Below are 27,055 nucleotides of genomic sequence, written 5' to 3'. Positions count from 1 at the left end.
GAGAACAGAAAACCCGATGAGGTATTCCGAGACCTGGTGCCTCATCATGTGCATGCCTTCAATCCTGTATATTTATTCCTAGTATGGTAGAGAAAGCGACTGATACCTTCCATGACTAACTATATGCCTGTCTGTGCATACAATCGTTCAATAATGCTTCGATACAATGTAAAATGTGCAAAGTCTATAGTCTTAGGTGTTTTTCACCCCGGAATCCCAGAGTATCGCCCCAAAAATTAGCAAAGGCTTTGAAAAATGAAGCTCCTGACTCCACCGTTTGGTTTTTCATGATAAAAGTTCACGGAAAATTCCGAGTAATATCGAAATAGTCAATTGCGAACGTTCAATTCGGTATTCGATCATTGCAGCGTCTCGTAGGTAGATCCTCCTTTTCCGAGGCAGCGGCAGTATGGCCTGAGCAGCCGGAGCGACGTTGTCATCGGGAGCGACATCGATGGTAGCGAGTACATCCTTTGAGAAGAGAGAGGAGAAGCCAGCGAGGAGAGAGAGACACGTATTTGGGTGAGGATTAGCAATGGATTAGTACGCAGTTACTACAGCGCCATAAATTTTGTTGACAACGAGTCCGGTGTCCAGTTTTGATCCAGCCGTGACTCGGGAAGTAGTGTTTCGTTTGATCTACATATTTTAAAAAAGTGCTTGACAATCGGTAGCTAGTGAAAAAACTATATCAGTGGAAATTTCGTGAATTCCGTAACTCGGAGATTCTTCCATAAGCACTGGTGAGCATAATGTTTTTACCGTGATTAAGATCTTTGCGCAAAAACGGAAAATTTTGATTGTTCCCGATTTGATTCCCTGTATTTTAGATTGGGGGTGTATGAGGGTCACGATTTTGCGCTGTAGAAATAACTTTTATCGTTCGAATTCCGAATAACTATACCTAGTTCGTTACGCATTATTATATTCCTATGTTCATTAACTTGATTAACAATAATCTGATTGATTTCGGAATAGTATAGACAAAAGTTTGAATACTATCAATTTTTTTGTCTAACATTACGGAAAGTACCTATCATCGGGATTTTGGTATTGATGAATTATAAATTCATGCATTATTTCTCTGAAATCACATCGGAAGCTTTTGTCGCATCTATCATTGCAGACTCTTTTAGTAATCCAACAATTATTTATTGCCACTAGTATTTCAAACTATTAAATAATTTATTAGTATCTCGATGCATTCATTAATTCATTCCATCATTCATGCATTCATTAAGTTATTCATCTATTCATTTAATTATTGAATCAATTATTCATTGCATAATTTCCATCAAATGACATGTGAAGCTTTCGTCGCATCTATGATTGTCGACTGTTCTCGTAATCAAACAATTAATTATCGCTACTAGTATTTCGAACTATTGAATAATTTATTGGTATCTCGATGCATTTATTTCTTCATTCATTCATTCGATTATTCAATTATTTATCTATTCATCTATTCATTCAATTGATGCATCATAAATTCATGCATGATTTCTCTAAAATCACATCGGAAGCTTTCGTCGCATCTATGGTTCTCGTAATCAAACAATTAATTATCGCTTCCAGCATTCTGAACAATTGAATGATTTATTAGTATCTCGATGCATTCATTTCTTCATTCATTCATTCATTCATTCATTCATTCATTCATTCATTCATTCATTCATTCATTCATTCATTCATTCATAAGGTTATTCATCTATCAATTCGATCATTTAATCATTGATTGATGCATGATTTCTATGAAATCACATGTGAAGCTATCGTCGCATCTGTGATTGCAGACTCTTTTAATGATCAAACAATTCACAATGGTGAATAGTATTCCAAACTATTCAATAATTCATCAGTATTTCCCAAGCATTTATTTATTCATTCATTCATTTCTTCATCAATTCAGTAATTCATTCATTGATCATTTATTTATTCATTCATTAATTTATCCATTCATCGAATCAACCCAAAGTATTTAATAATAGATTAAATCACGAATCAATGGGTATGTACATTGCAGCCAATCGCGAAACATTCGATCGGGGACGTGTAATCTGGTATATGGTTAACAGAGTACATGTATGTCGTAGGTCTTCCGTCTTGGATACAACGGCAGTTCAGCTTCAGCGGCAGAAGCGGCGACTTCAGGAGCGACATCAGTAGCAACGCAGTCTCCTTAGAGCGACGATGGAGAGAGGCAACGGTGAGTAAGCTTTCCTGGATAAATTAGTTGAATATTGCCTAAATCGCTTGCGCTGACTTTTTATTTCCATTTTGATCACGCGTTCCCGACTATCGTCGCATCTATGATTGCCGACTGTTCTAGTAATCAAAAAATTAATTATTGCCACTAGTATTTCAAACTATTGAATAATTTATTAGTATCTCGATGCATTCATTAATTCATTCCATCATTCATTCATTCATTAAAATATTCATCTATTCATTTAATTATTGAATCGATTATTCATTGCATAACTTCCATCAAATGACATGTGAAGCTATCGTCGCATCTATGATTACCGACTGTTCTAGTAATCAAACAATTAATTATTGCCACTAGTATTTCAAACTATTGAATAATTTATTAGTATCTCGATGCATTTATTTATTCATTCGTTCATTCGATTATTCAATTATTTATTTATTCATCTATTCATTTAATTGATGAATCATAAATTCATGCATGATTTCTCTAAAATCACATCGGAAGCTTTTGTCACGTCTATGATTGCAGATTCTTTTAGTAATCAAACATTCAATTATCGCTTCCAGCATTTTGAACAATTGAATGATTTATTAGTATCTCGATGCATTCATTTCTTCATTCATTCATTCATCCATTCATTCATTAAGTTATTCATTTATTCATTTAATTATTGAATCAATTATTCATTGCATAATTTCCATCAAATGACATGTGAAGCTTTCGTCGCATCTATGATTGTCGACTGTTCTAGTAATCAAACAATTAATTATTGCCACTAGTATTTCAAACTATTGAATAATTCATTAGTATTCTATGCATTCATTTCTTCATTCATTCATTCATTCATTCATTCATTAAGTTATTCATCTATTCATTTGATTATCGAATTATTCATTCATGCGTCATTTCTATGAAATCGCATGTGAAGCTATCGTCGCATCTATGATTGCAGACTCTTCTAGTAATCAAACAATTAATTATTGCCACTAGTATTTCAAACTATTGAATGATCTATTAGTATCTCGATGCATTTATTTCTTCATTCATTCATTTATTTATTCATTTAGTTATTCATGTATTCATTTTATTATTGAATCATCATTGAACTCCTATTACATTACTCATCCAGTGATCATGTTCTTAACTGCGGGATAGTGGTACTAGAATTTGTCTATCAGTAGGATTTGGGAATTCATCACAGGTTTAGAAACAATCTTCGCTGTTATATTCTGAACAAATTTATTCATATATTTAAGATCCAGGTTGACAATATTACATTATTTCCTATATGACATAAAAATATATTCAATGCAATATATTATAACAACACATTGGCAGCAATATATTCACATATAATATAATATGACATATAATTAATATATCGACATAGAATATCATATTGGTAATAACATATTCTTATATTACGACATTATTAATGCACTGTTCGTATATTTCAGGTACTCGGATATGCTGTCGCCGCAGTTATGACCCCCTGGACTTCTCCTGTTCATCAGGGGGAGTCCAGGGACTCGTCCCCTGGGACTGCGCGGCCTCCCACCGCCCCCGGGGTCCCAGGGGACCCAGTCCCCGAGGACATGTCTTCGGGGATGCGGTATCCCCGCTGGAGGGGATGCCATATCCCGAGGGACATGTCCTCGGGAACTGGTCTTCGGGGACGCGTATCCCCCCAGGGACACGTCCCCGGGGATGCGGTATCCCCGCTGGAGGGGATACCGTGTCCTTGGGGGCGTGGCCTTGGGGGAATAAGCGTCCTCGAAAATCCCGGGAAAAGGAGGTCCCAAGCGGTCACTCGTTTTCTTGATTTCTCTAGAGAAACGAAAAACAAAGTGTCCGCTTGGGACCTCCTTTTCCCGGGATTTTCGAGGACGCTTATTCCCCCAAGGCCACGGCCCCAAGGACACGGTATCCCCTCCAGCGGGGATACCGCATCCCCGGGGACGTGTCCCTGGGGGGACACGCGTCCCCGAAGACCAGTTCCCGAGGACATGTCCCTCGGGATATGGCATCCCCTCCAGCGGGGATACCGCATACCCGAAGACATGTCCTCGGGGACTGGGTCCCCTGGGACCCCGGGGGCGGTGGGAGGCCGCGCAGTCCCAGGGGACGGTGGACTCCCCCCGATGAACAGGGGGAGTCCGGGCAATGATGTTGGAGGAGCTGCGACCTATAACACAAATAACCAATAAACAATTAGTTGATGCAATACATTACTCAATGTATGACGTACCATGTAACACAATGTATAACTTATTTTATGACTCAATATATGTATAAGTATCTAAAACGTTTGAACTATAATAAATTGTACCAAGTTATGTGATGATAAATCATTGTCTTGCCTTATTGGCGTGTCTGATGAATTATATCATAGGGGTGCATGAATTTAATAAGTCCATCACCCAATGGTAATATTAGGTGATCTGATTTTATAAGGATTTTGAAAATATATATCAAGGGGGTGCAATTCATATCACATGTAAAATTCAAGTTATGATGTAACAATCACCTATATTTATATTGTTTTTGTATCCACGAATAAGATCAATAAATTTTTCCGTATCTCATTAAGAGAAGAAATCGAGCGAATCATTAAAAAACCATTCCGCAAATCCCGAGAAATTTTTCAGGTGCTGCATTGAGTGCATTTGCATTATGTCCTTTCGCCGAGCACATGATGAAGAACGTAATTAAATTACAATGGAAAACAGCCGCTCGAGCGATGTGAGAAATGCTACGTTGACGGCCCAAAAATATCAGAAAACTTTTGTATTGAAAGTTAATTGAGAATAATAGCTGTATCTAATTTTTTTGAGTTAAATATATCAATTGATTATCTCAAAATACTGGAAGATTGAATGAAACGCGTGTAATTCAATTGAATAGTCATCTCTCGGAATTTCAAAGGATTGTTGAGACCCTGGGCGAGTATATTTATAACGACTGTTTTTAGTATGAAGAGTCGGGAGCGCGTGATCAAAATGGAAATAAAAAGTCAGCGCAAGCGATTTAGGCAATATTCAACTAATTTATCCAGGAAAGCTTACTCACCGTTGCCTCTCTCCATCGTCGCTCTAAGGAGACTGCGTTGCTACTGATGTCGCTCCTGAAGTCGCCGCTTCTGCCGCTGAAGCTGAACTGCCGTTGTATCCAAGACGGAAGACCTACGACATACATGTACTCTGTTAACCATATACCAGATTACACGTCCCCGATCGAATGTTTCGCGATTGGCTGCAATGTACATACCCATTGATTCGTGATTTAATCTATTATTAAATACTTTGGGTTGATTCGATGAATGGATAAATTAATGAATGAATAAATAAACGATCAATGAATGAATTACTGAATTGATGAAGAAATGAATGAATGAATGAATAAATAAATGTTTGGGAAATACTGATGAATTATTGAATAGTTTGGAATACTATTCACCATTATGAATTGTTTGATTATTAAAAGAGTCTGCAATCACAGATGCGACGATAGCTTCACATGTGATTTCATAGAAATCATGCATCAATCAATGATTAAATGATCGAATTGATAGATGAATAACCTTATGAATGAATGAATGAATGAATGAATGAATGAATGAATGAATGAATGAATGAATGAATGAATGAATGAATGAATGAATGAATGAATGAATGAATGAATGAATGAATGAAGAAATGAATGCATCGAGATACTAATAAATCATTCAATTGTTCAGAATGCTGGAAGCGATAATTAATTGTTTGATTACGAGAACCATAGATGCGACGAAAGCTTCCGATGTGATTTTAGAGAAATCATGCATGAATTTATGATGCATCAATTGAATGAATAGATGAATAGATAAATAATTGAATAATCGAATGAACGAATGAATAAATAAATGCATCGAGATAACAATGAATTATTCAATAGTTCGAAATACTAGTGGCAATAATTAATTGTTGGATTACTAAAAAGAGTCTGCAATGATAGATGCGACGATAGCTTCACATGCGATTTCATAGAAATGACGCATGAATGAATAATTCGATAATCAAATGAATGGTTGAATGATTGAATGAATGAATGATGGAATGAATTAATGAATGCATCGAGATACTAATAAATTATTCAATAGTTTGAAATACTAGTGGCAATAATTAATTGTTGGATTACTAAAAGAGTCTGCAATGATAGATGCGACAAAAGCTTCCGATGTGATTTCAGAGAAATAATGCATGAATTTATAATTCATCAATACCAAAATCCCGATGATAGGTACTTTCCGTAATGTTAGACAAAAAAATTGATAGTATTCAAACTTTTGTCTATACTATTCCGAAATCAATCAGATTATTGTTAATCAAGTTAATGAACATAGGAATATAATAATGCGTAACGAACTAGGTATAGTTATTCGGAATTCGAACGATAAAAGTTATTTCTACAGCGCAAAATCGTGACCCTCATACACCCCCAATCTAAAATACAGGGAATCAAATCGGGAATAATCAAAATTTTCCGTTTTTGCGCAAAGATCTTAATCACGGTAAAAACATTATGCTCACCAGTGCTTATGGAAGAATCTCCGAGTAACGGAATTCACGAAATTTCCACTGATATAGTTTTTTCACTAGCTACCGATTGTCAAGCACTTTTTTAAAATATGTAGATCAAACGAAACACTACTTCCCGAGTCACGGCTGGATCAAAACTGGACACCGGACTCGTTGTCAACAAAATTTATGGCGCTGTAGTAACTGCGTACTAATCCATTGCTAATCCTCACCCAAATACGTGTCTCTCTCTCCTCGCTGGCTTCTCCTCTCTCTTCTCAAAGGATGTACTCGCTACCATCGATGTCGCTCCCGATGACAACGTCGCTCCGGCTGCTCAGGCCATACTGCCGCTGCCTCGGAAAAGGAGGATCTACCTACGAGACGCTGCAATGATCGAATACCGAATTGAACGTTCGCAATTGACTATTTCGATATTACTCGGAATTTTCCGTGAACTTTTATCATGAAAAACCAAACGGTGGAGTCAGGAGCTTCATTTTTCAAAGCCTTTGCTAATTTTTGGGGCGATTCTTTGGGATTCCGGGGTGAAAAACACCAAAGACTATAGACTTGGCACATTTTTCGGGGTGAAAAACACCAAAGACTATAGACTTGGCACATTTTTCGGGGTGAAAAACACCAAAGACTATAGTGAATTTGAAAATTGATAATATAGAGCTTTAGAATACCGGCCCTGGAAAGTCAAAGTTTGCTCAAAAGTAGGTATTTATATCACCTCATGTGCCTCATCATGTGCATGCCTTCAATCCTGTATATTTATTTCTAGTATCATCTAGGTCTCCCTGACCTCGTGCGCCAGGAGTTTTCAGACTCCCCGTTCCAGAAATTGCAAGTACAGGGTCAAGTTCAGGGCCATGCTGTAGAGAGCGGGGAGATCGCAATTTCGATAATTGCAAGCTGCTGTACACGCAACCCGCACACCCGAAGAGGATCTCCTCGCTGGCTTTCGCGTCATCTCTGCAAACGCCGACGAATTCCCTTAGCATAATTACGAGTCGGAATAATCCCACGGACTCGTCGTCCGACCGACGAACTCGAAATCTGATTGCAATGTCGTTCTCTGAGCTAATGGCGCACGTTGAATTACGCGAGTGGCTTTCGCTCTATACCCCTCCCCCACTCGACTCTGGAATGTACAAATATTTGTCGTTTTGTACCTCAAATCCGGACCTATTATTAACCTACTTGAGTGCAACCCAATCAAATTCGAATGCATAACTACAGTTCACATTTATCTTGAGAGACACCTTTGTTTATGCGTTATGCAGATACCTCAACGAACGCAAATTGCGATCCGAAGTTGATGGACAGGCGATGGTGTTAAGTCGCGTAAGATATACGTATATCTATTTCCGTCCAAGTTTCACGTACGTTTCAACCCGAAGGAATTACCTTCAGCTAAAACAACATCAGGGATGGGTTTGTCACGTGCTAGAAATATATTATCGGAATAACGTCGGCCCTATCTTTAATTCAACTCAAACATCAATTCTAGAACAACGTCGATAACTATACAAATTTCATAGGTATGACTCGGAGCAACTGATAGCTCCGAACAAACGAAAATTGACATCGAGCCGTGATAAGCTAGAGAATAAAAACGTCAGAAGAAATTAATCAACTGTCAAATTTACCGAATGAAATTCCATCAATTTTTCTATCACTCTCATTTATTCATGTCAGCGCTAGCTCATCCATGTTGGATAATAAGGCGACCAGAATTCGCGAATAAAGCGACCATTGGATAATTTAATTTATTGAAATTGACACTAGCCATGTGCCAGATGATACCCTCGCCCCGTACAGCGGATCAGATCTGACTTAATTAGATTGAAAAGTTAAATTTATAAATAGCTCTAATTTTTCCCAGCTATGCACACTGCAGTTCGATTCTACAAAACATTATACCGTTGTGCTCGGAGTAACGTGATAATGAGCGCACTGGAGTAATTATTCGAAAATTATGGAAATAATTAGAATATAAATAACAGGCGTGTTGTACATAAATTATCGATCGCAAAATTAGAAAACTGATGGTGAATAATACGACGGGATCATTTGATATTCTGATCACAATGTGAAAAAAAAATAAAAAAAAAAAAATAGCAATTTAATTAAACCGAGGACGCAATTAAACCGGGTGCAGCCGGGATCGAGTGAGTCTGGAACCGAGAATTTTAAAAGTATAATTAGTAATTTATTTCACATTTATTTCACGTAGGCAGAGTACCTGGCGTAGTAGCGGTCGATCGTCCATGGTTTCCTCTATGAAATTATATCGTTATTTTCAAGTAGCAGCACAGACGGCACTTGTAAATTTTCTCTCGTCTTCGACAAGAATAATTTTATGAATTATGCAATATTGATTCATTGCTTCGTCCTTCCGTGGTCAACCTCAGTTAATTTTAATATCGCTTCAAATGACTTCGCCAAACAAAATTAGATTCTCCAATTTTCACGAAACAAGATTGGTTTTTCTTTCTTCACCCACGATAAAATCGATAGTGTACAGTGTAATTCTGGAAAAGGCAACTCACCTCAGTAGATCTCAAGAGACGGATGAACACATTGTTCAATAAATAATCAACGAATAGAAGTTCTTTTCTTTATTCCATTCACGTATACTTTTAAAATATACATGCATAATAATGCTTACAGAATAAACAATTATCATATAACGCCACATTGAGTGTGCTCATTCTGGGTTATCACTGGTTAATTTCATGGTTTAAATAAAAAAAAGTTCATTCACGTAATCAGATTACGAATTACGATTGTTACCGCTGTATATCGTCACACGTACAATATATCTATAAATATGTATGTATGTATAATGAAAGTATGAAAATTTAATCGCGTTGCAGTAGTCTTGTTAATATCATATACATATGATTCCAATATAAACATGTTAAACTACCGATGAATTTATGTATATATGTATACTTATAATATACATACGTGTATCTGATTTATTAAATCAGTAAAATATAGCTAGACGATGACTCGTGACGGCCACGAAGTATAACGTACATATTATATTTCAACTGAATTTACAGGCAACTGCGTGGCTCTTTTTTCAACTCCACCCAACGCGCCGCAGCAAATTATAACAAATCCCTTTTATACACCAACCATTTTCAAATAAACTTCTCGACCCTCGCGGAAAACGATTGAAATAGAGCATCGATCTTTTTGTTCTTTGCTTTTTTTTCTCCGTCGTAAAACGTCTTCGGGTTATCGTAGAGTAAAAATAACGGAATATTCATTATTGTACTACGAGTACGAAGAGTGTTGTATATTGAATGTATGAATTGGGGTTAATTATCATTACGCGTAGGCCTTGAAAATCAGACCGAACGCCGCGTCCAAAGTCGTATTCCATGCATCGTTCACCTCCGTTGTCCATCTGGAGCCAACGAATTCTCTGAAGACTGACATCAAGACTACCTTCAGATGCTGAAATCACAACGATATCCGAACTGACAGATTATCATTGAATAATAATCATAGAATCATTTGTCACCGTTCTTTTATATCATCCGATTGTTAGATAATTGAATTCGCTGCTCGAGTAAGTTTTTCCTATGCTTCGAACTTTAACAACGAAGTCGAAGTTAGGCGCGTTCCTCTTTACCTTGGCAATTGAACGTTTCTAATCATACCTTCGTCGGTCGAATATCGATCAATATAACTACCGTTAGTCGAATGTTACGTACAACAACTAACTGCGGAGAAAATTTAACTTTTTAACTAGGACTCTCGATATCGGATTGTGAGTATGATGCAATATTCGTGGAGATACTTTGATAATCTTTTAGCAATAATATTATTCAGTTATACGCGGTTCATCTTACGTACAAACGTCTAAGGTCTGTTTTCTCTTACTAGGCTACAGATTGTGAAGTTTTTTTTTAGATAAGACCATTGCTCCAATAATCGCTGTATCGAATAGATGACGCGAGAAGAATATCGATAAAGTTTATCAGTGTGATGATTTGGGTGCGTGCAATATTTTTGTTTCTAATACAATCACACGTTTTTTTTTTTTCTCTCATTTATAGTCAGAAAATCTAAACCACGCGTAGGTTTGTGTTAAATACTCACGAGAAATTGCTCTTTTGTTTGTCCTCGTTTAAAATGTTTTTCACCAAGGGCGACTAGAGTAGCCTCGAGGAGTCCCGGATCGTATAATGAACTCACAATTTCATTAATTGCGCTAATTACCGACGCACCGTGAGCCTGGAACCTTTTGTTTTCCGGAAGATCTTGGTAAGGAATGTTCTTCAATGCAGCGAACTGTTTCTGGTATTCAGGATGTTGATTGAAGAACCTACGTCAAATAATCCTAATTACACAATCGTTCTATTCGAATCATATGACCTAATTGCATAAAAATTATACAATAGTCGCGCAGAACGGTAAATTAGTATTTAATTGATATTTGTATTTGCGGATTAGCAAATTTGCACAGTGAATCGGTATTTTTTTTTTTTTCTCGCTTCATTAATTACGAACGAAACAGAAGCAGCTCCACATACGCGAAATGAAATTATTTTCTCCGATATTCGCGGCGAGAAAATATCGATGCGAGCAATATTTTACATAGAATCCACTTTCGTGGTTCGATAACTTTCAAACTTTTATCTCAATACTGGGAGCGAGCTTATGGTCCGTACTTTGTAAAATAAAAGTTGTAACAAAAAGTTTTTAGAGCTTAATAGGGATATATATATATATATCTGTTTGTCCCAGGCCAGAACCGTAAAAACTTTGCACTTTCGTTCACTCCCAAAGCTTTGAGAGAATAAATATACGTGGGAACAGGTGGTAAATTCAGTTGACCTCGGCGAGCGAACCTCTGAAAATTCAGCGCTGATTTTTTTTTTTTTTATTTCATTCATTTTATTTGGTCTTTTTCCAACTCGAAAAACGGCGGAGAATTTCGGTATATTTTTCTGGCACCGCAAACGCAATCGCATCGATCGGAAAAGCCATTTAACGAATGAATGAAAAATATATGAAAATCAGGTCATCCCGATTACTCGAATATCTCTCGAAATAATATCAGTCGGTACAGGAAGAGAAAATCCATCGATTCACTCTCAGGATCCATGTAACATGAGACGAGACGATTTGTTTTTGCACACCCGGTGGAATTCTTACGCTAAAGTAAGAAGTTGAAATAAAAAATATTACGTTGGAACTCTGACGATACTTCGCATCTGAAGTTTGTTGTTTCTATATCGTTGTCTACAGGATTGTGGTAGGTAATATTGAATTTATGCGATAGCCGGATATAAAGATGAAGAGATATCGCGTTCCTTTCAGGAACGATTCGTATCGCGGTTTACGGAAGAGAAGCAAAGGAGTCGATACAAGAACGAGATATTCCAGGCGGTGTAGGGAGATATTTCAATTTTAAATAAGAAAGAAAATATACACCCGAGTGCGGGTGTAACTCATCTCTATTTTCAAAGTTGCAGCTTAATTTGCGAATCTGGCAAAATGTTATTCATTCGAACATCGTTACACAATCGTAACTGAAGACGCAGTTGAATACTCACTCCATGAAAATTGCTCTCGCTACCCTACGTGAATCCTTTTGCATGATACCCCATGTTTCTGTCACAAGTCTTTTTTGTTTTCCGGTAAGACCGGTCGCCGGATCCAAAACATCATCACCTGCGTATCCCCAATAAGAAGACAACCAACCTCCCATCTCGCTGAAGCAGATTAATCAGATGTGGAAAAATTAATCGACCAAGAATTAATAAAGTCGATAACCCTGAACCACGGATAGCGTGACCTGCACGGCTTTATCAAGATTTCACTGGAAACGTGGTCCGCGTGTACACGTGAATATTTCAAGGCGAGGAGAACAGTGATGATAATGATCCCTAATGAATCGCGAAGGGGAATGATTTATCTCCGCGTGCGGCTTTCTATCGATAAAATATTTTCATGCCACGATAAACTCTCATTTGATTATCCTCGTTGCGAAACGTGTTGACGAGAAATCGTTATAGCGATTGCATTGCTAATGGAAAATGGAGAAATTTGAAAATCTAGAAACCAGAGACCCCTGTTAGTTCAGTCATTAGCCTTTTCCCAATTTTTTTTTTTTTTTTTTCTCCCAACGAGTTGTGGAGCAACTTGGGAGAATAGTTGAGAATTGATGTTACCGAAAGCGATTGGTGGACCGTTTTAAGGATTTCGAGTACCTCCTAGGAAAATTTTTCAGAGAACACGTGAACCAAGTTCAGCGCTTCATTCACAATTTCGAAAAAAAATTTCTTCCACAAATCGTCCTCGCGGTAACTGTACAACTGACAGCGTCACAGCACAATTGTATATTCGTTTATACCGTAAAACTTAGTTCGGTTGTTTAGCGAAATAATCCGTACGGCGTAAAGATGCAGAAACAACGCTATTGACGAATGAGATAATTGTGCGCGTATCGATGCATATGGACAAATATGTAAATTAGAAAAAAATAATCGGTATTGCACCGCACCCACTACGGAAAAACCGGCTTGTTGCTCGACGGCTGCCGACGATGCTTTCACTGGCTTGTATTTGGAAGCAGCGCGCCAGGATGGTTACATAAATATAATACCGACGCCGAAGCTTCTCCCTACCCTGCGCCACGGAGTAACAACGACTACAACGAAGCTCATGACTCCCAGAACCTCCCCTGACGTCCCTTCGACTCCTCGCTCTCCTACAACCGACATTGATTACATCAATTTAAACTGCGATGCAACACTTCGTGTAATACAATGATATCATAGATTGAAGAATATATCTCCGGATTAGCGAAACCCGGAGAGATGGCGATGAAAAAGTAGGGCAAGAGGACTTTTTTCCCCTTATCACATCGGCATGCGACACCGACACGACGCCCGGGTCTCAGGTAAATTCCCAATAACGTCGTTTCGATTTCACGCGTAGCGATAAAATGATAACGTGTCTCCCTGACCTCGTGCGCCAGGAGTTTTCAGACTCCCCGTTCCAGAAATTACAAGTACAGGGTCAAGTTCAGGGCCAGGCTGTAGAGAGCGGGGAGATCGCAATTTCGATAATTGCAAGCTGCTGTACACGCAACCCGCACACCCGAAGAGGATCTCATCGCTGGCTTTCGCGTCATCTCTGCAAACGCCGACGAATTCCCTTAGCATAATTACGAGTCGGAATAATCCCACGGACTCGTCGTCCGACCGACGAACTCGAAATCTGATTGCAATGTCGTTCTCTGAGCTAATGGCGCACGTTGAATTACGCGAGTGGCTTTCGCTCTATCCCCCTCCCCCACTCGACTCTGGAATGTACAAATATTTGTCGCTCACAATTAGTCGGGAATGTTGATTTATCGTGGATATTTACCTGAGGCCGGCAATATGAATATCGTATATCCGTATGTGTGCGAGTACAGAAATATATGTTTACAGGCATCCGGACGTGTAGAAGGAATTGCAATTCGAACCATACGGACTACGTTCACCGGATGCTTCAAAGACAAGGTGGTATCTATTTTGCACGCGTTTCACGTGCGTCTAGACTGAATGAAGAGGCCTTCGGCCGACACCTGGGATTCGTTCGCCACGTGCCATAAATATTCAATAGCTGCGAATAACGTCGATATAATACAAATGTATCTGTAGGTGAACGTAAAAATGTCCACGCGAGGATTTATCGTGTTGTTGCAGCGGTGTGCATTCTGCAAACACCGGGAAGGGGGAAATTCAGCAAAGTTTTTCAGCGATTTGAGGTCTTGGCTTTGGATGCCGTTGCCGTTTGTCATGTTACCTTACAGTTCGTACGCGTTTGCTTTTACGATCGGTACAATGATGCAAAAAATAATTTCATCAAATAAGGCTTCGAGGTCTTCTTTTTCGAGGTGACGGTCGAAGGTATAATTTCATGGTACTTTGCTTTACTAGCTTCTGATTGCTGCTATCAAATCAATCGGGATCTTGATTTCGATGAATTTATTGTGGTATACGTTTGCACGTTAATAACAAAAAATAAACGAAACAATATTGTCCCTCAAAAATTTCGCTGGAATTACCTACACGATCCCGGTTCGCCGACGTCTTTCAAATGGAGATGAAACGTGATCCGTGACCCGCCACTGCGAGAGAAGAGTTCGGATGCTGCTCGGTGCTGCCGCCCGATGTCAATGCGCGAGATGAATGAGATAAAATTGGCGATTAGATTCCGCCGTTTGTATCACGCTCCTCACTACCTCGTTCTCAGATGTAACCGACTGTCGTTAAAATTATCTGTGCAGCATATTGCACTTTTCTTATCTCGGTCGTTGCGTTTCCTCAATTACCAATCCGGGAACAACTGCCCTACGTTTCCACAGCTGATAAGGATTTCGGTACGATGTGCGATACCGTTCGATTATTCGCATTTACCCGAAAAATGACAGATGTAATCGGCAACGTAGGTCCGATTATAAGCGTACGGGTTTATAACATTACACGGATACGCACCTCGTATCTACGAGGCGGTGGGGCGACTGGAATTAGCGAACGAAGCGGCTATCAACCAATTTGCTTTATTAAAACCGACAGCAGCCGTGTGCCTTTTCCTTCATATTCAGATGCGGTTGATACTCTGATGAGGAAAAACTGCGATCGTTCGGCTGGATAAATGGATGCGTTCTCCTAATTGAATTCGGAATTACGCTGTGATTTATTTGGTCGCACGTGTGGCACGGAACCAACGAATGACGATCGATGAAATTAATCAACGTGCTCTCGGGGCGTATCGGATAAAATCTTCGACTGCGTTGATATAAATCTTATTTCGCGCGCGCGCGAACCGCATTTTGCACACGCAAATCGATGTAGAAACATTGCTCCGGCTCCGGCGCAAATTCTTTTATTTCAAGTACGTGAGTGATATCGATGTGATGCGTGCATGGTAGTAGAAATAAACAGATCGTAGAGGTTTCATTTTGGAAGGTTTCCGTATCGCACTCGGATCAAAGATTGAATCTGGGGCTCGCCGATGACTTGCTGCGAAATATTTCCCGTTCTCTGATCATATCGGTCCATTTTAACGTGTACACATTTCGCTGGTGGACCTTTAATCACAAGATACGATATCAACGCGAAAGATTTTACGCGATTTCACGTAATCATGCTGTGTTGCAATTTGTCTAGCAATGAATAATGCCTGAAAATTGGTTCATTGCGATAAAACAATGAAATAATCGGGGGTACAACCGTGACAGGGACATTTCTATTCGATCCGTAGTGTTAAATAGTTCAGACAATCTTATTTCGTGCCCAGAATTCAGTGATCACTCATCCACACACGACTTAGGCAGTGATTAAAAGTGCGCAATGGAAGAGCCTAGACGTAAGCTTGGAACGCAAATAATTGCTGGCTTGGCAGGTAATACTTTCGATTATACCTAATAAGCAACGTGTTGTGCAGACACGTTACGGGCCGCTGGCTAGCTCTTATCGTACGTGACTGACGATGAGTTCTTCGTCAAAATATATGAAAATTCTGCTTCTATCTAGCATCGCTTGGAATGCTCTGCACGGGTTACCATTTCGGTTGGTCGTCACCGTCTCTGCCAAAAATTCAAGACCCCGAATCGGAGACTCACTTGACATCGGGTGAAGGGGCATGGGTCAGCAGCATATTCAAATTTGGATCCATGTTGAGTCCGTTGGTAGTTATTGTGGTGGTTAAATTTGCTGGCAGAAAATGGCTACTTCTGTTGACGGCTATTCCGCAAATAGCCAGTGGCATCCTGTTAGCTGTAGCGCCGAGCTTTTGGTGGTTTATGGCCGCAAGGTAAATTGAATCGAATTTATACAATGCAAAATTAACGCATACATCGGACTCGAGGCAATTACAAAGACCTTCGCGAGTCACCGGTCGAGCAGATATTAAAAAAGACATTCATCACCCCAAAGATTCATCGCAGGAATCGGCTCCGGCACCGCGAATATGGCGGGATCGTTGTACATCGGAGAAATAGCCGACGATAAGATCCGAGGTGCCCTTGGTGCGGGAATTTCTCAGATGTCGAACTTGGGAATACTGGTGTCCTATTGCGTCGGGCCATGGGTTAGCAGGGTGGCTCTTGCGGGGGTGGGAATATTCTTGCCCGTGATGTTTTTTTTGATCTTCGTTTGGATGCCAGAGTCCCCTTATTATTACGTGATGCAAAATAAGCCGGAAAAAGCAACCAAATCTTTGGAATGGCTCAAAAGAAGTAAAGATGTAAAGTCGTATCTCGATAAGATCAAAGAGAGTATCGAATACGATCAACAAAACGCGGCAAGTGTAAAGGATCTCGTAGTGGTACCGGGAAATCGAATGGTTCGTACAATTCCACAGTGGTAACTTCAGATCCGACGGCTGCAATATAATAAGAAAATAACGAAATTAACCGATTGCTTCAGGCGCTGATCATCATCCTCGGTCTGATATTCGCCCAGCAGTTGAGCGGCATAACGGCGATTCTCTCGTACAGTGGTACCGTTTTCGAGGCAGCCGGATCAAGTCTGGATTCAAGCATTTCCATTGTTATTGTCGGAGTGGTCCAAGTCCTCAGTGGTATAGTGTGCGTTTTCACCGTGGATCTGGCAGGACGAAAACTGTTGCTACTCATTTCATCTGCAGGGTCAGCCCTTTTCTTAGTAGGTAAGTCACAACTTTGATGATTAGTTTTTCATCAAGGCCGGACAGAAATTGAACAAAGTCAGATATAACTCGATCGAGAGTTGTTTTGCATGTGAAGTCAAACGTCGATTACTGGTAAAGTATTCCGGTAGAAATAGAAACTGCCTGACGCATTTCCAACGATGAATTTATCCCGGATTGGTAATTTGGCGAAACTGAACAGCATCACTCGTTCGTTTTTCTTCAACAGGCGTTGCCCTTTATTTCCAATTGAAGTCCGGCGGAGTTGACGTGAGTTCGATCTATTGGCTTCCGTTGGCCAGTATGATCGGATTCATACTCATCTATTCGGTCGGATTGGGAACAATTCCCGGCGTTATGCTTTCGGAGCTGTTCCCGTACAACTTGAAGGCTGCGGCTGGCATGATAGTCGTTTCAGTAGCGGGTCTGTGCGGACTCGCCGTCACGAAGCTTTACCAAGTCGTTGCCGACAGCTTGGGAATCCAAACTGCGTTTTGGGGATACGCGGCTCTCACAGTATTCTCCTTCCTGTTTATTTTATTCTTCGTGCCCGAGACGAAGCGGAAATCTCTCCAAGAAATTCAAGAGCAACTCCACAAAACTACGGAGTCAACGACGGCGTTGGAAAAATCTGCCTATTGACGAAATATGGGTCAAGCTCATCTGGATTTTGAAAATAGAACTTAACAATTAATGTAACTATGGTTGATCCATCACGCGACACTGATTTCAGAAATTTTGTTTGTGTAAATAAATTTTCCTTCCATGCTATCTTCGTGCTTTTAATTTGGAATCATTGTAATTTGGGACGCATGGTATAACTGACGTATGCTACCTCATCGTCACCGATTATATTTATCTCCTGTTTTTTCCAATCGAACCAATCTGACAAGGCTGTTTCGATTCGATTGGAGTTTTCGCAGATTTGGTCGACGAATATCAATGCTACCAGATATCATATCATTCAAGTTGATCGGTCGTTACGTTACTCCTGTTTGCAAGGACGGGGATAATTGCCAGTGTCGCACGATACCATCGATGAAAATGATATCGGCGACGCAATTGCTGTAACCCGTAAATCATATGAATCATTCTTGATTTGAGAATAATTTTTTCGATTACTGATTGGACTGTCCTCATTATTTGGCAATTTCGACAATTGTCGGTCGAGTATGGTACAATAATTCTACTATATTTCGCGCGATTCACTCTGTGAGGGAAAAAAAGAGGAAGACTTCAGAAAATCAAAAAGTCACACCAACTTTTCCCGTCGAAAATAACGTAATGATCCACCGTGGTGACATTTCGCATGGTTTTTATTGAACCAAACGTTGATCCCAATCCATTTCCGCTGATCCAGATAATTTCATATCTCATCGTCCGTGCTACCCGTTGATCCGATTTCAATTATTAATCGAAAACTATCACCAACAATCGTCGAGAATTCGTGAGTATCGAATATAAAAAGATAAAGACGAATCTTAAGCCGTAAGTGAAAATAACTGATAAAATTGAATGATTAGTTGGTGCAATGAAAGAAAATATTTCCACACTTTAGAGATAAAGTAAGCGCGTGTTTGATCATTACTCTTGGAGTGATTCAATTTTCATCGCTGATCTGTACCAAAACCGATCCACTCGATCGCGTCGATCTCCGCAATGAGGTAACCTTCCCGCTCAGCAATGCGTGACTTTTATCTCAGCCATATCGGTGCGAGAATCTCGATCACCGACGTATCTGTGTAACGCACATGTAGAGATGTACGAGTCGCAACACCTGTAATTACAGGGGATCGAATGGTGTCGCAGTTGTTCACGCATAATGGATATGCTAAGGTCAATCATGGAATATCGGTCACTTCTAATCGCAAGACTACTTGTTTTTCGACCACTGCAGCGCGGATCGGTTAACAGGTTGAAAGTTACTCTCATTCATAGTTTACTTCGAGTAAAGAAAAGGTAAGCACACCTGTGCTGAACAAAGGTCAGAGTAGCATTGCACAGATGTGTCCTCACATAATTTAAACACACCCTATTGACAATATACACATTTTGTAGTATGATAATGTAAATACTCGTACATTAACCAGCTGTATCATATAAGCTCAGATACACTCAAACATAATGTGTGAAATGATATTTGTTACACCGGTTGTTGCTTTTTCCTAATGATCGATGACAAAGGTTTCCGTTTATCAGGCGATACCGTTCGATTTTTCGCATTTACCCGAAAAATGTCAGATGTAATGGGCAACGTAGGTCCAATTACGAGCATACGCACCTCGTATCTACGAGTGGATGGGGCGACTGGAATTAGCGAATGGAGCGGCTATCAACCAATTTGCTTTATTAGAATCGACAGCAGCCATGTGCCTTTTCCTTCATATTCGTTGATTAGTTGATACTTCGATGAGAGAATATTGGGAAATTTTTCAACGAATGATAAATCAAAATAATTTGTCTCGAATTTTTCCCACGCTCGGAAATATATCGCTGAAATATTTATCTATCGATATACAGAAGCATTTTCCACGTATGCAGATAAGGTGAGTATCGAATTATAAGCATCGACACATTGCACAAGATGTTGGAACTGGATCTTAGTTCGAGGAGTAAGATCAAAGGTGGGTTGATTAGAAAGATATCACTATCATTGTTTTTGAACAATTACCAACCCTGACCACGAAAGATAAAGGGATCGGTGGATCGAAGGTAGTGTAATCCTCGGCACTCGTGTGAACACTCAAGTAACGCAATATCGTCAGTCAAGTTTCAGTATTCAGTGTCGATTAGTTCGTGTCAATTTGAACAACGTCCTGCCGACTGAAAATCATGAAAAAGCCTAAATTCGCGAGGCAATTGATCGCCGGATTTACAGGTGATAAATTACTAGTACTCTCTGTGTTCGGTGAACCAAGTTGCCCCATGGAAAGCTAAACGGACGAATAATTTCTTTCAGCGACACTGTCATTGGCGAGTGCCGGATTTCATTTCGGGTGGTCGTCGCCTTCACTGCCGATACTCCAGTCACCCGACTCCGATATAATATTGACGTCGGACGAAAGCTCATGGGTGGTCAGTCTTTTCAGTTTCGGATGCGCTGTCGGTCCGCTGATGAGTGTTCTACTCGTGGACACGATCGGAAGAAAATGGTCTCATCTGATCACGGCGATTCCGTTCATCGTCTCCAGTATAATGATTGGTTTCGCGCCTAGTTACTGGTGGCTCGTATGTGCGAGGTAGGGTCTCACTTCCAATACCGATACGCTGTGTAAAGTGTCTTCTATTTCAGGAGATGCGGTGTACGCCTTAGGGGTATATTAATAGCGGAAATTCGATTTCTCAAAGATTCATTGCAGGGCTTGGTTGCGGTTGGTCGTTCATGGTGGCGGCGATGTACCTCGGGGAGATAGCTAACGACGAAATTCGCGGTGCATTGGCAGCGATGATCAGTCACATGTTGAACGCCGGAATTCTGCTGACCTACGCGATCGGTCCGTGGGTAAGCCGTCTGGGTCTAGCGTGTCTGGGAATCGCGTTGCCGGTAGCATTCGGTCTGTTGTACATCTGGATGCCGGAGTCGCCTTATTACTTGGTGATGAAAAATAACTCCGAGCGGGCGACTAAGAGTTTACAATGGCTCAAGGGATCGGCCGACGTAAAAGCGGATCTGGCGAAGGTCGAACAGAGCATAGAATTCGATCGACAGAATTCAGGCTCCTTCAAGGATCTGTTGATCGTACCTGGAAATCGAAGGGTATCTATATAAATTGACACGGGACAAGCTATCGTTCCAGAACGATTCGTCGAATCTGACCATGCGTCGGTTACTTCCAGGCGCTGATCATCGTCCTCGGGCTGATGGTAGCGCAACAATTCAGCGGGATCAACGCGGTTCTCGCCTACAGCGGTCTGATATTCGAGGAGGCCGGATCAAAATTGGGTTCCAGTGTTTCGGTCATCATCGTAGGAGCTGTCCAGGTATTCGGTGGGATACTGTGCATCTTCACGGTAGATTTGGCCGGTCGGAAACCGTTGCTGTTAATTTCCGCTGGTGGCTCGATCTTCTGTTTAGGAGGTAAAAAAAATCTTGCGATATTGTTCCCGACCTTACGAGTCGCAATCTCTCAATGCCAAGAGCGATTGTGAAGTTATTATCATAACGAAGATACCGATGGGTAGTCATTTTAAATATATGGCACGTGTCGTAAGATTACTCTTTTACCTGTATAGCTACGTGCGCGCAAAGATTATTCATTGTACGTGGTGAGATTTGCTCAGACCTGCAACCCGTAATACCGAAGACTGGTGCGATAATGAAAATTATTTTTTCATTTCCCGACAGGAGTGGCTCTCTACTTCCAGTTGGATGCGGTCGAAATCGAAGTCGCTTCGATATCTTGGCTTCCGCTGGTCGGTACGGTCGGGTATATTATTTTCTACACGGTTGGACTGGGACTTTTACCGTACGTCATACTCTCGGAGATATTCCCGTACAACGTAAAAGCTTTCGCGACTATGGCCACCTCGATTACGGGAGCCATAGGCGGAATGGCCGTTTCGAAGCTTTATCAAGTCGTTGCAGACGCGTGGGGGATCCACACTTCGTTTTGGGGATTTGCGGGAATTACTGTAGGTTCGATTATATTTATTATATTCGTCGTACCCGAGACGAAGCAGAGGTCACTTCAGGAGATTCAGGAGGAATTCCATCCGTCTAAACGATCAAATACTTCGCCGAGCGACTCGGCGCCCTCACGATTCTGATGAGATAATCAAAGATTCACGATACGAAAGGATGATCCTTTGCTACCCGAATGAAATACGTTGAACGAGATAAATCTACATTCTTCTCGCATAATCCAACTAATTACTATTAGTATTAATTTTGTGTTACATGGGCCGGAAATTTCGGTCTGGTAACAACGCAGAATGCTTATCACACTGGTCAAATAACGACACCGTTTATGACGTTCTTCCATTGTCAGAATTTGCTCTAATTTCACATGATGAAGACAGTCGCTGAATTTTTATGGCCTCTTGATTCGGAACTCTAATCTGTTATATTTCTTAAATTGCCACAAGTAGATTTAGCAACTCTTGCAATGGTTTTTCTTACACGTGCACTCTATAAAGAAAAAAAAAAACAAAAAAACAAAAAAAAAAAAAAACATTCCTTCGCATTACTCAAATCAGAGTATAATTTTTTCGCTTGCAGCAGTAACTGGTTGCGAAATCAGGTTTGATTGAATTTAAGTTTTTCGTTATTCGTAATGTCTTTTTTCTTTTATATTCATCTGTAACTACCTGAGTACAGTATCTTCGATACGGAACTGTGGGGATACAATCGGAGAACATCTTCGAATGAATCGAAGAAACTCTTCTGGAATAAACTTGAACACGTGGTTGAAGTGTGCGAGCTTATAGAACCGAATTGTGCCCGTGTCTATTATTTAAATACACCGTAAATGTACCTGTGGTTCTGGCAGATTGTTGAAATTAACCGAATAAACGGATAATAACCACTTTATTTCATTGAAATTGACACCGGCCATGCGCCAGACGATCTATTACGATTCCGTCGAGCCGAAATATGACTCTGCCAGACGGTCGTGTATATACCGGTCTACAAATATCTAACTCGTCGCAACGAATCGCAATAAGCCTTCTCACAACTTTACGTGAAACTTTCAAGTTTCCCGACAGACTGGATCGTTCTCAATTATCATAAAGAAAGCAATGAAATTCGCAACGTACGATCGATCGGTAACGACGCAGTCGGAGATAAGCAACTAATATAATGTCAAAAGCTTCGGGATGGGATTGAATTAGCCAATGATGCAACCTGTATTAATGATTAATCAAAGAATAAACGTCAATCACTCGGCAAACGTCGTTCTTCTCACTTTGATTGCTCCTGTCTCGGAAATCCGCACTTAAAAAAAAAAAAAAAAAAAAAAAAAAAAAAAAAAAAAAACGAAGAAAAAGTCGTAAACTTGCGACGGTATAATATGTATATTGACTGCATGGTTTAATCTGAAGACACTAATCATACGGATTTAATTATCTAATCCAACCGATCAAGTACCAGATTAATCATGCCGTCTTGATCACGATTGGTTTAACGTTAAGCCGCAATCGAAAGAGGTGGTACGGTGTAAATGAAATTCATAGGTGAACAGGATCAGCTTTCACCCGAACCAGTGCTGAAGTTGTTCAACGTCAACTGGCGTAGTTTTGTGCGCGACGCGCTGTCAAGTCTTCAATCGACTTAGCCATGGAAAATAAGTCGAAAAATGGAATGCAGATCCTAGCTGGATTGACGTGTGAGTTTGCTCGACCGTACCTTTTCGTTTGCACTTTCGCAAACTTTTTAATAGGATTAGCTCGATACATTTATCTTGACATTTGAAACGGAGAATTTTTTTTCATTTTTTTTTTTTTTTTTTTTTTAGCTACAATGGCAATGCTCACCTGCGGTTACCATATCAGTTGGGCATCGCCGTCTCTGCCAAAACTCGAGGCGGCCGACTCTGATTTATACTTGACATCGGATCAGGGTGCATGGTTGGTCAGCACACTCACGATGGGGTGCTTCTTGGGTACGATGTTAGCTCCTCCGATAATCGACAAACTGGGTAGAAAAATGTCACTATTGATATCGACTGTACCGAACATCGTCGCCGGTATTCTTCTCGCCGTGTCGACAAATTTCTGGGGGCTCATCGCCGCAAGGTAGTTCGATTTCGTAAAAAAAAAAAAAAAAAACTTAAAATAAGAAAAACGGAGCAGAGAACCTTTTTTCACCTAAAAAATTTTGCCGCAGTTCTACGGTCTCGTTAAGTCGATCGCGCGATTGATAATCGGAGAAAAAAAAATCTTCATTTTTTCCAAAGATTCATCGCGGGCATGGCTCTTGGTATCCCGTTGATAGCGTTACCGATTTATGCAGGAGAGATAGCTACCGATGAAATGCGAGGGGCCATCGGAGCGTTCACCAGTCAATTGTCGAACGTCGGAATTTTGCTCACTTACTCCGTCGGTCCGTGGGTGAACAGAATGGGTCTTGCGGGGCTCGGTATAGCGTTGCCCGTCCTTTTTTTCTCCGTTTTCGTCTGGATGCCGGAGTCGCCTTACTTTTTGATGACGAAGAACAAACGGGAACGTGCGATAAAAAGTTTAAGGTGGCTCAGAGGAATCGAAGACGTTAACGCGGAAATCAGGAAGATCGAAGAAAGTATCGAATTCGACCGGCGGAACGCCGGAACCATCAAGGATCTGGTGATGGTACCGGGAAGTCGAAGGGTTCGTATAATTTCGCCGAATGATACGTACACGTTCCCGATGAAATTCAGGAGATATCGTAATCGATCGATTGCTTCAGGCGCTTCTCATCGTAGTGACTCTGATGGTAGGTCAACAATTGAGCGGCATCGGTGCGGTGCTCGCGTACAGTGGTCTGATTTTCGAGGTAGCTGGAACAAACTTGGACTCGAGCGTTTCGGTCATTATTCTTGGATTTCTTCAAGCTCTCACCAGCGTACTGTGCATTTTTATCGTAGATCTGATGGGACGGAAACCGCTGTTGCTCATCTCCGCTGCCGGCTCGGCCATTTCTTTGACAGGTAAGAGAAATAGCAATGAAAATCGTACGCGATTACGCGACGTCCCGTCGAAACAGTGGCTGCAAATTTACCAAACATACCAAATTACCAAACCTACGAAAATCGCCTGGTATTGATGAAAATTATTGCGCTCTTTCGAAAGGAGTCGCTCTCTTCTTCCAGCTGGAAGCCCTTTGTATGGACGTTTCTTCGATATTTTGGCTCCCGTTGACCGGACTGGGTGGATACATAGTCTCTTACATGCTTGGCTTGGGAACGCTCGTGTTTGTCATCACTTCGGAGATGTTCGCCTACAACGTGAAGGCCGTAGCGTCTATGGTGATAACAATGGGAGGAAGTTTTACCGCGATGATCGTCACGAAGCTTTACCAAATGGTCGCCGACGCTTGGGGGATCCACACTGCGTTTTGGGGATTTTCCGGGATTACGTTATTCACCATAATGTTCATTACATTTTTCGTATCCGAGACGAAGCAGAGATCACTGCAGGATATTCAGAAACAATATCACAAGTCGACGGATTCGAAAATAGCGTTGAAGTTATCCGACCCGTAATGAATTTCCGGGTGACACTCGTCTGCCAGTCTTGCTGCGGGGGTTTGAAAGCGAATAATTTTGACACAGCTCCTAGGTAAACACTGGAACGTTGAACTTGAATCGTGTCCTTGGATTCGATGTACACGTAGTTAATTTGCGCGACTAGCTTAGCCCTTGTTACGATCGTCGTTATTATTCTCATTTTTATTCTCATTTTTATTCTCATGTTGTTCACGTGGTCGGACAGATATAATTATCGTAATGTGCAAATTCCTTCCATCTCGGGTATAAGTGAGTTTCATTAAAAGGGAATCAATCATCCGCTCGTAATTGTAATTGGAGAATCTTTCATCGAGAGTCTGTAGTTACGGCTCTATGAATTCATAATTGAAAACTGTATATTTCATTTAATTTACCTTTTACGCCTTACGTAACTACGTTTCATCGACGAAACCACTCGTCGTTAGAGAACGAGGATGGAATCATGTTGCCGACGATATGATCGTTCAACGCCTGTAAATAAAAGTAAACCAAAACAAACGACTTATTGTCTCGTGTTTACAACCTTGTAAAGAAAAAATATACACGTTCATGCTCTTTATTTCACGGTTGCAAACTCACCGAAAACTTGTGACTCGCAAAAATACATCGGTGTAAAAAAAAAAAATAATAATCGCCTTTCCGCTGATTTCCGGAAAAAAAAAATCCACTACGACAGAGTGAGGCCTGTACAACATTTTTAGAGTATGCAATTCTTCGAAATCAGGCCAGAGATGAAAAGGTGTAATCGCCAGTACTTGCGACCTATCATTTATCATCACTAATCAAATTTCCAATTTCAACGGACCTCATAACATTAGCCAGGCGATATGTTCGTTACTCTGTAATCGACCAATGATTCATTTAAAGAACACCTCACTCCCGATACTGAACGATTTCGTCCTTTCAACTCATTATTCTTCTCATTCAAGCCGACGAGAGTGGGGAAAATATCGAAGTCAATGCCCCAAGTGATATGATCACATAACGTGGGTCATTTTGAGTGTCAAAATTTTGATTGATTCCTCCGTTGTACCGAGTCACGTATTTCTCACGATCAGTTAGGTCTGACAATAAAAGTGGCGGTAATTTTTACACCGGTCTTCGTTCGGATATGTGGGTATCGTCCCACGTACCGTCGATTAGTGAGGAGCCGGAGGAAGTTAATAAAAATATTACATAATTCCGGCCAACGATCGACGTAGGAAGCTATCGATGAGCGAGGAAGTGAGACGTAGACTCGCGGAGCGCAGGATTTCGCTGTTTAATTTCTGCGGATTTTCCCATATTTTCCATGCGGAATTCCGAGCGTATGATCCGGAATTATCGTGCAATCACCGAGCCGTAGAGAGGGGGCATCGTCTTGGGAATGAATGGAACTTTATTCC

General features: G+C 40.6%; 4 protein-coding genes and 2 long non-coding RNA genes across 11 annotated transcripts in view; 4 read left to right on the top strand and 2 right to left on the bottom strand.

Annotated features, from left to right (window-relative positions):
- Positions 1 to 280: 280 nt before the first annotated feature.
- LOC105693890 lies at positions 281 to 3,771 on the top strand. Its single transcript, XR_007277750.1, has 3 exons — positions 281 to 743; positions 2,094 to 2,206; positions 3,670 to 3,771. It is a non-coding gene; the product is annotated as an uncharacterized LOC105693890 (long non-coding RNA).
- A 497-nt stretch (positions 3,772 to 4,268) lies between these two features.
- The window catches only part of LOC125500270, a 40,496-nt gene continuing 17,709 nt past the window's right edge, over positions 4,269 to 27,055 (bottom strand). The window contains exons 1-5 of one of the 2 annotated variants that reach the window (XR_007277550.1): positions 14,176 to 15,497; positions 7,508 to 7,918; positions 6,781 to 7,155; positions 5,282 to 5,394; positions 4,269 to 4,397 (exon numbers count right to left, since the gene is read on the bottom strand). This is a non-coding gene — a long non-coding RNA (uncharacterized LOC125500270). Of the gene's footprint in view, positions 4,398 to 5,281; positions 5,395 to 6,780; positions 7,156 to 7,507; positions 7,919 to 14,175; positions 15,498 to 27,055 lie in introns of those variants that run through there. The other variant, XR_007277551.1, reaches the window with a different exon arrangement.
- On the bottom strand, positions 9,384 to 13,465 carry LOC105693936 (hemoglobin-2). Of its 5 annotated transcripts, none has more exons than XM_020856873.2 (4): positions 13,311 to 13,465; positions 12,357 to 12,515; positions 10,897 to 11,122; positions 9,384 to 10,248 (listed from the first exon to the last, which is right to left on the bottom strand). In XM_020856873.2, the coding sequence occupies exons 2-4, from the start codon at positions 12,509 to 12,511 to the stop codon at positions 10,120 to 10,122; spliced, it is 510 nt and encodes a 169-aa protein (XP_020712532.2). In that variant the 5' UTR covers positions 12,512 to 12,515; positions 13,311 to 13,465; the 3' UTR covers positions 9,384 to 10,119. The 5 variants fall into 5 exon arrangements, with proteins under 5 accessions (XP_020712532.2, XP_012269628.2, XP_012269627.2 ...); XM_012414205.3 differs by having other exon boundaries at positions 13,307 to 13,462; XM_012414204.3 differs by lacking the exon at positions 13,311 to 13,465 and adding an exon at positions 13,157 to 13,300.
- Positions 15,732 to 18,237, top strand: LOC105693883 (facilitated trehalose transporter Tret1-like). The gene is made up of 5 exons (XM_012414095.3): positions 15,732 to 16,200; positions 16,332 to 16,611; positions 16,734 to 17,142; positions 17,226 to 17,466; positions 17,696 to 18,237. Exons 1-5 carry the CDS (start codon positions 16,149 to 16,151, stop codon positions 18,106 to 18,108), a joined length of 1,395 nt encoding a protein of 464 aa, XP_012269518.2. The 5' UTR covers positions 15,732 to 16,148; the 3' UTR covers positions 18,109 to 18,237.
- Positions 20,570 to 22,652, top strand: LOC105693873 (facilitated trehalose transporter Tret1-2 homolog). The gene is made up of 4 exons (XM_048652542.1): positions 20,570 to 20,705; positions 20,815 to 21,223; positions 21,304 to 21,544; positions 21,812 to 22,652. The coding sequence occupies exons 1-4, from the start codon at positions 20,581 to 20,583 to the stop codon at positions 22,231 to 22,233; spliced, it is 1,197 nt and encodes a 398-aa protein (XP_048508499.1). The 5' UTR covers positions 20,570 to 20,580; the 3' UTR covers positions 22,234 to 22,652.
- On the top strand, positions 23,651 to 26,322 carry LOC105693874 (facilitated trehalose transporter Tret1-2 homolog). Its single transcript, XM_048652540.1, has 5 exons — positions 23,651 to 23,792; positions 23,922 to 24,201; positions 24,363 to 24,771; positions 24,851 to 25,091; positions 25,234 to 26,322. The coding sequence occupies exons 1-5, from the start codon at positions 23,744 to 23,746 to the stop codon at positions 25,644 to 25,646; spliced, it is 1,392 nt and encodes a 463-aa protein (XP_048508497.1). The 5' UTR covers positions 23,651 to 23,743; the 3' UTR covers positions 25,647 to 26,322.

Source organism: Athalia rosae, chromosome 3, assembly GCF_917208135.1.
Source record: "Athalia rosae chromosome 3, iyAthRosa1.1, whole genome shotgun sequence".
In the NCBI taxonomy this organism is placed as follows: Eukaryota; Metazoa; Arthropoda; class Insecta; order Hymenoptera; family Athaliidae; genus Athalia; species Athalia rosae.
Note: the sequence above shows the minus strand (reverse complement) of the source record. Positions and strands in the feature narration are given on the sequence as shown.

Coding starts and splice junctions, on each gene's coding strand:
- LOC105693874 (XM_048652540.1), top strand. CDS start 23,744: ATGGAAAATAAGTCGAAAAATGGAATGCAGATCCTAGCTGGATTGACG. Junction 23,793..23,921: donor GATCCTAGCTGGATTGACGT/GTGAGTTTGCTC, acceptor TTTTTTTTTTAG/CTACAATGGCAATGCTCACC. Junction 24,202..24,362: donor TGGGGGCTCATCGCCGCAAG/GTAGTTCGATTT, acceptor TTTTTTCCAAAG/ATTCATCGCGGGCATGGCTC.
- LOC105693883 (XM_012414095.3), top strand. CDS start 16,149: ATGGAAGAGCCTAGACGTAAGCTTGGAACGCAAATAATTGCTGGCTTG. Junction 16,612..16,733: donor TGGTGGTTTATGGCCGCAAG/GTAAATTGAATC, acceptor ATCACCCCAAAG/ATTCATCGCAGGAATCGGCT. Junction 17,143..17,225: donor TGGTACCGGGAAATCGAATG/GTTCGTACAATT, acceptor CGATTGCTTCAG/GCGCTGATCATCATCCTCGG.
- LOC105693936 (XM_020856873.2), bottom strand. CDS start 12,511: ATGGGAGGTTGGTTGTCTTCTTATTGGGGATACGCAGGTGATGATGTT. Junction 11,123..12,356: donor GCGAGAGCAATTTTCATGGA/GTGAGTATTCAA, acceptor TATTTGACGTAG/GTTCTTCAATCAACATCCTG. Junction 10,249..10,896: donor AAACAAAAGAGCAATTTCTC/GTGAGTATTTAA, acceptor TTGTGATTTCAG/CATCTGAAGGTAGTCTTGAT.
- LOC105693873 (XM_048652542.1), top strand. CDS start 20,581: ATGAGTGTTCTACTCGTGGACACGATCGGAAGAAAATGGTCTCATCTG. Junction 20,706..20,814: donor TGGTGGCTCGTATGTGCGAG/GTAGGGTCTCAC, acceptor GATTTCTCAAAG/ATTCATTGCAGGGCTTGGTT. Junction 21,224..21,303: donor TCGTACCTGGAAATCGAAGG/GTATCTATATAA, acceptor GGTTACTTCCAG/GCGCTGATCATCGTCCTCGG.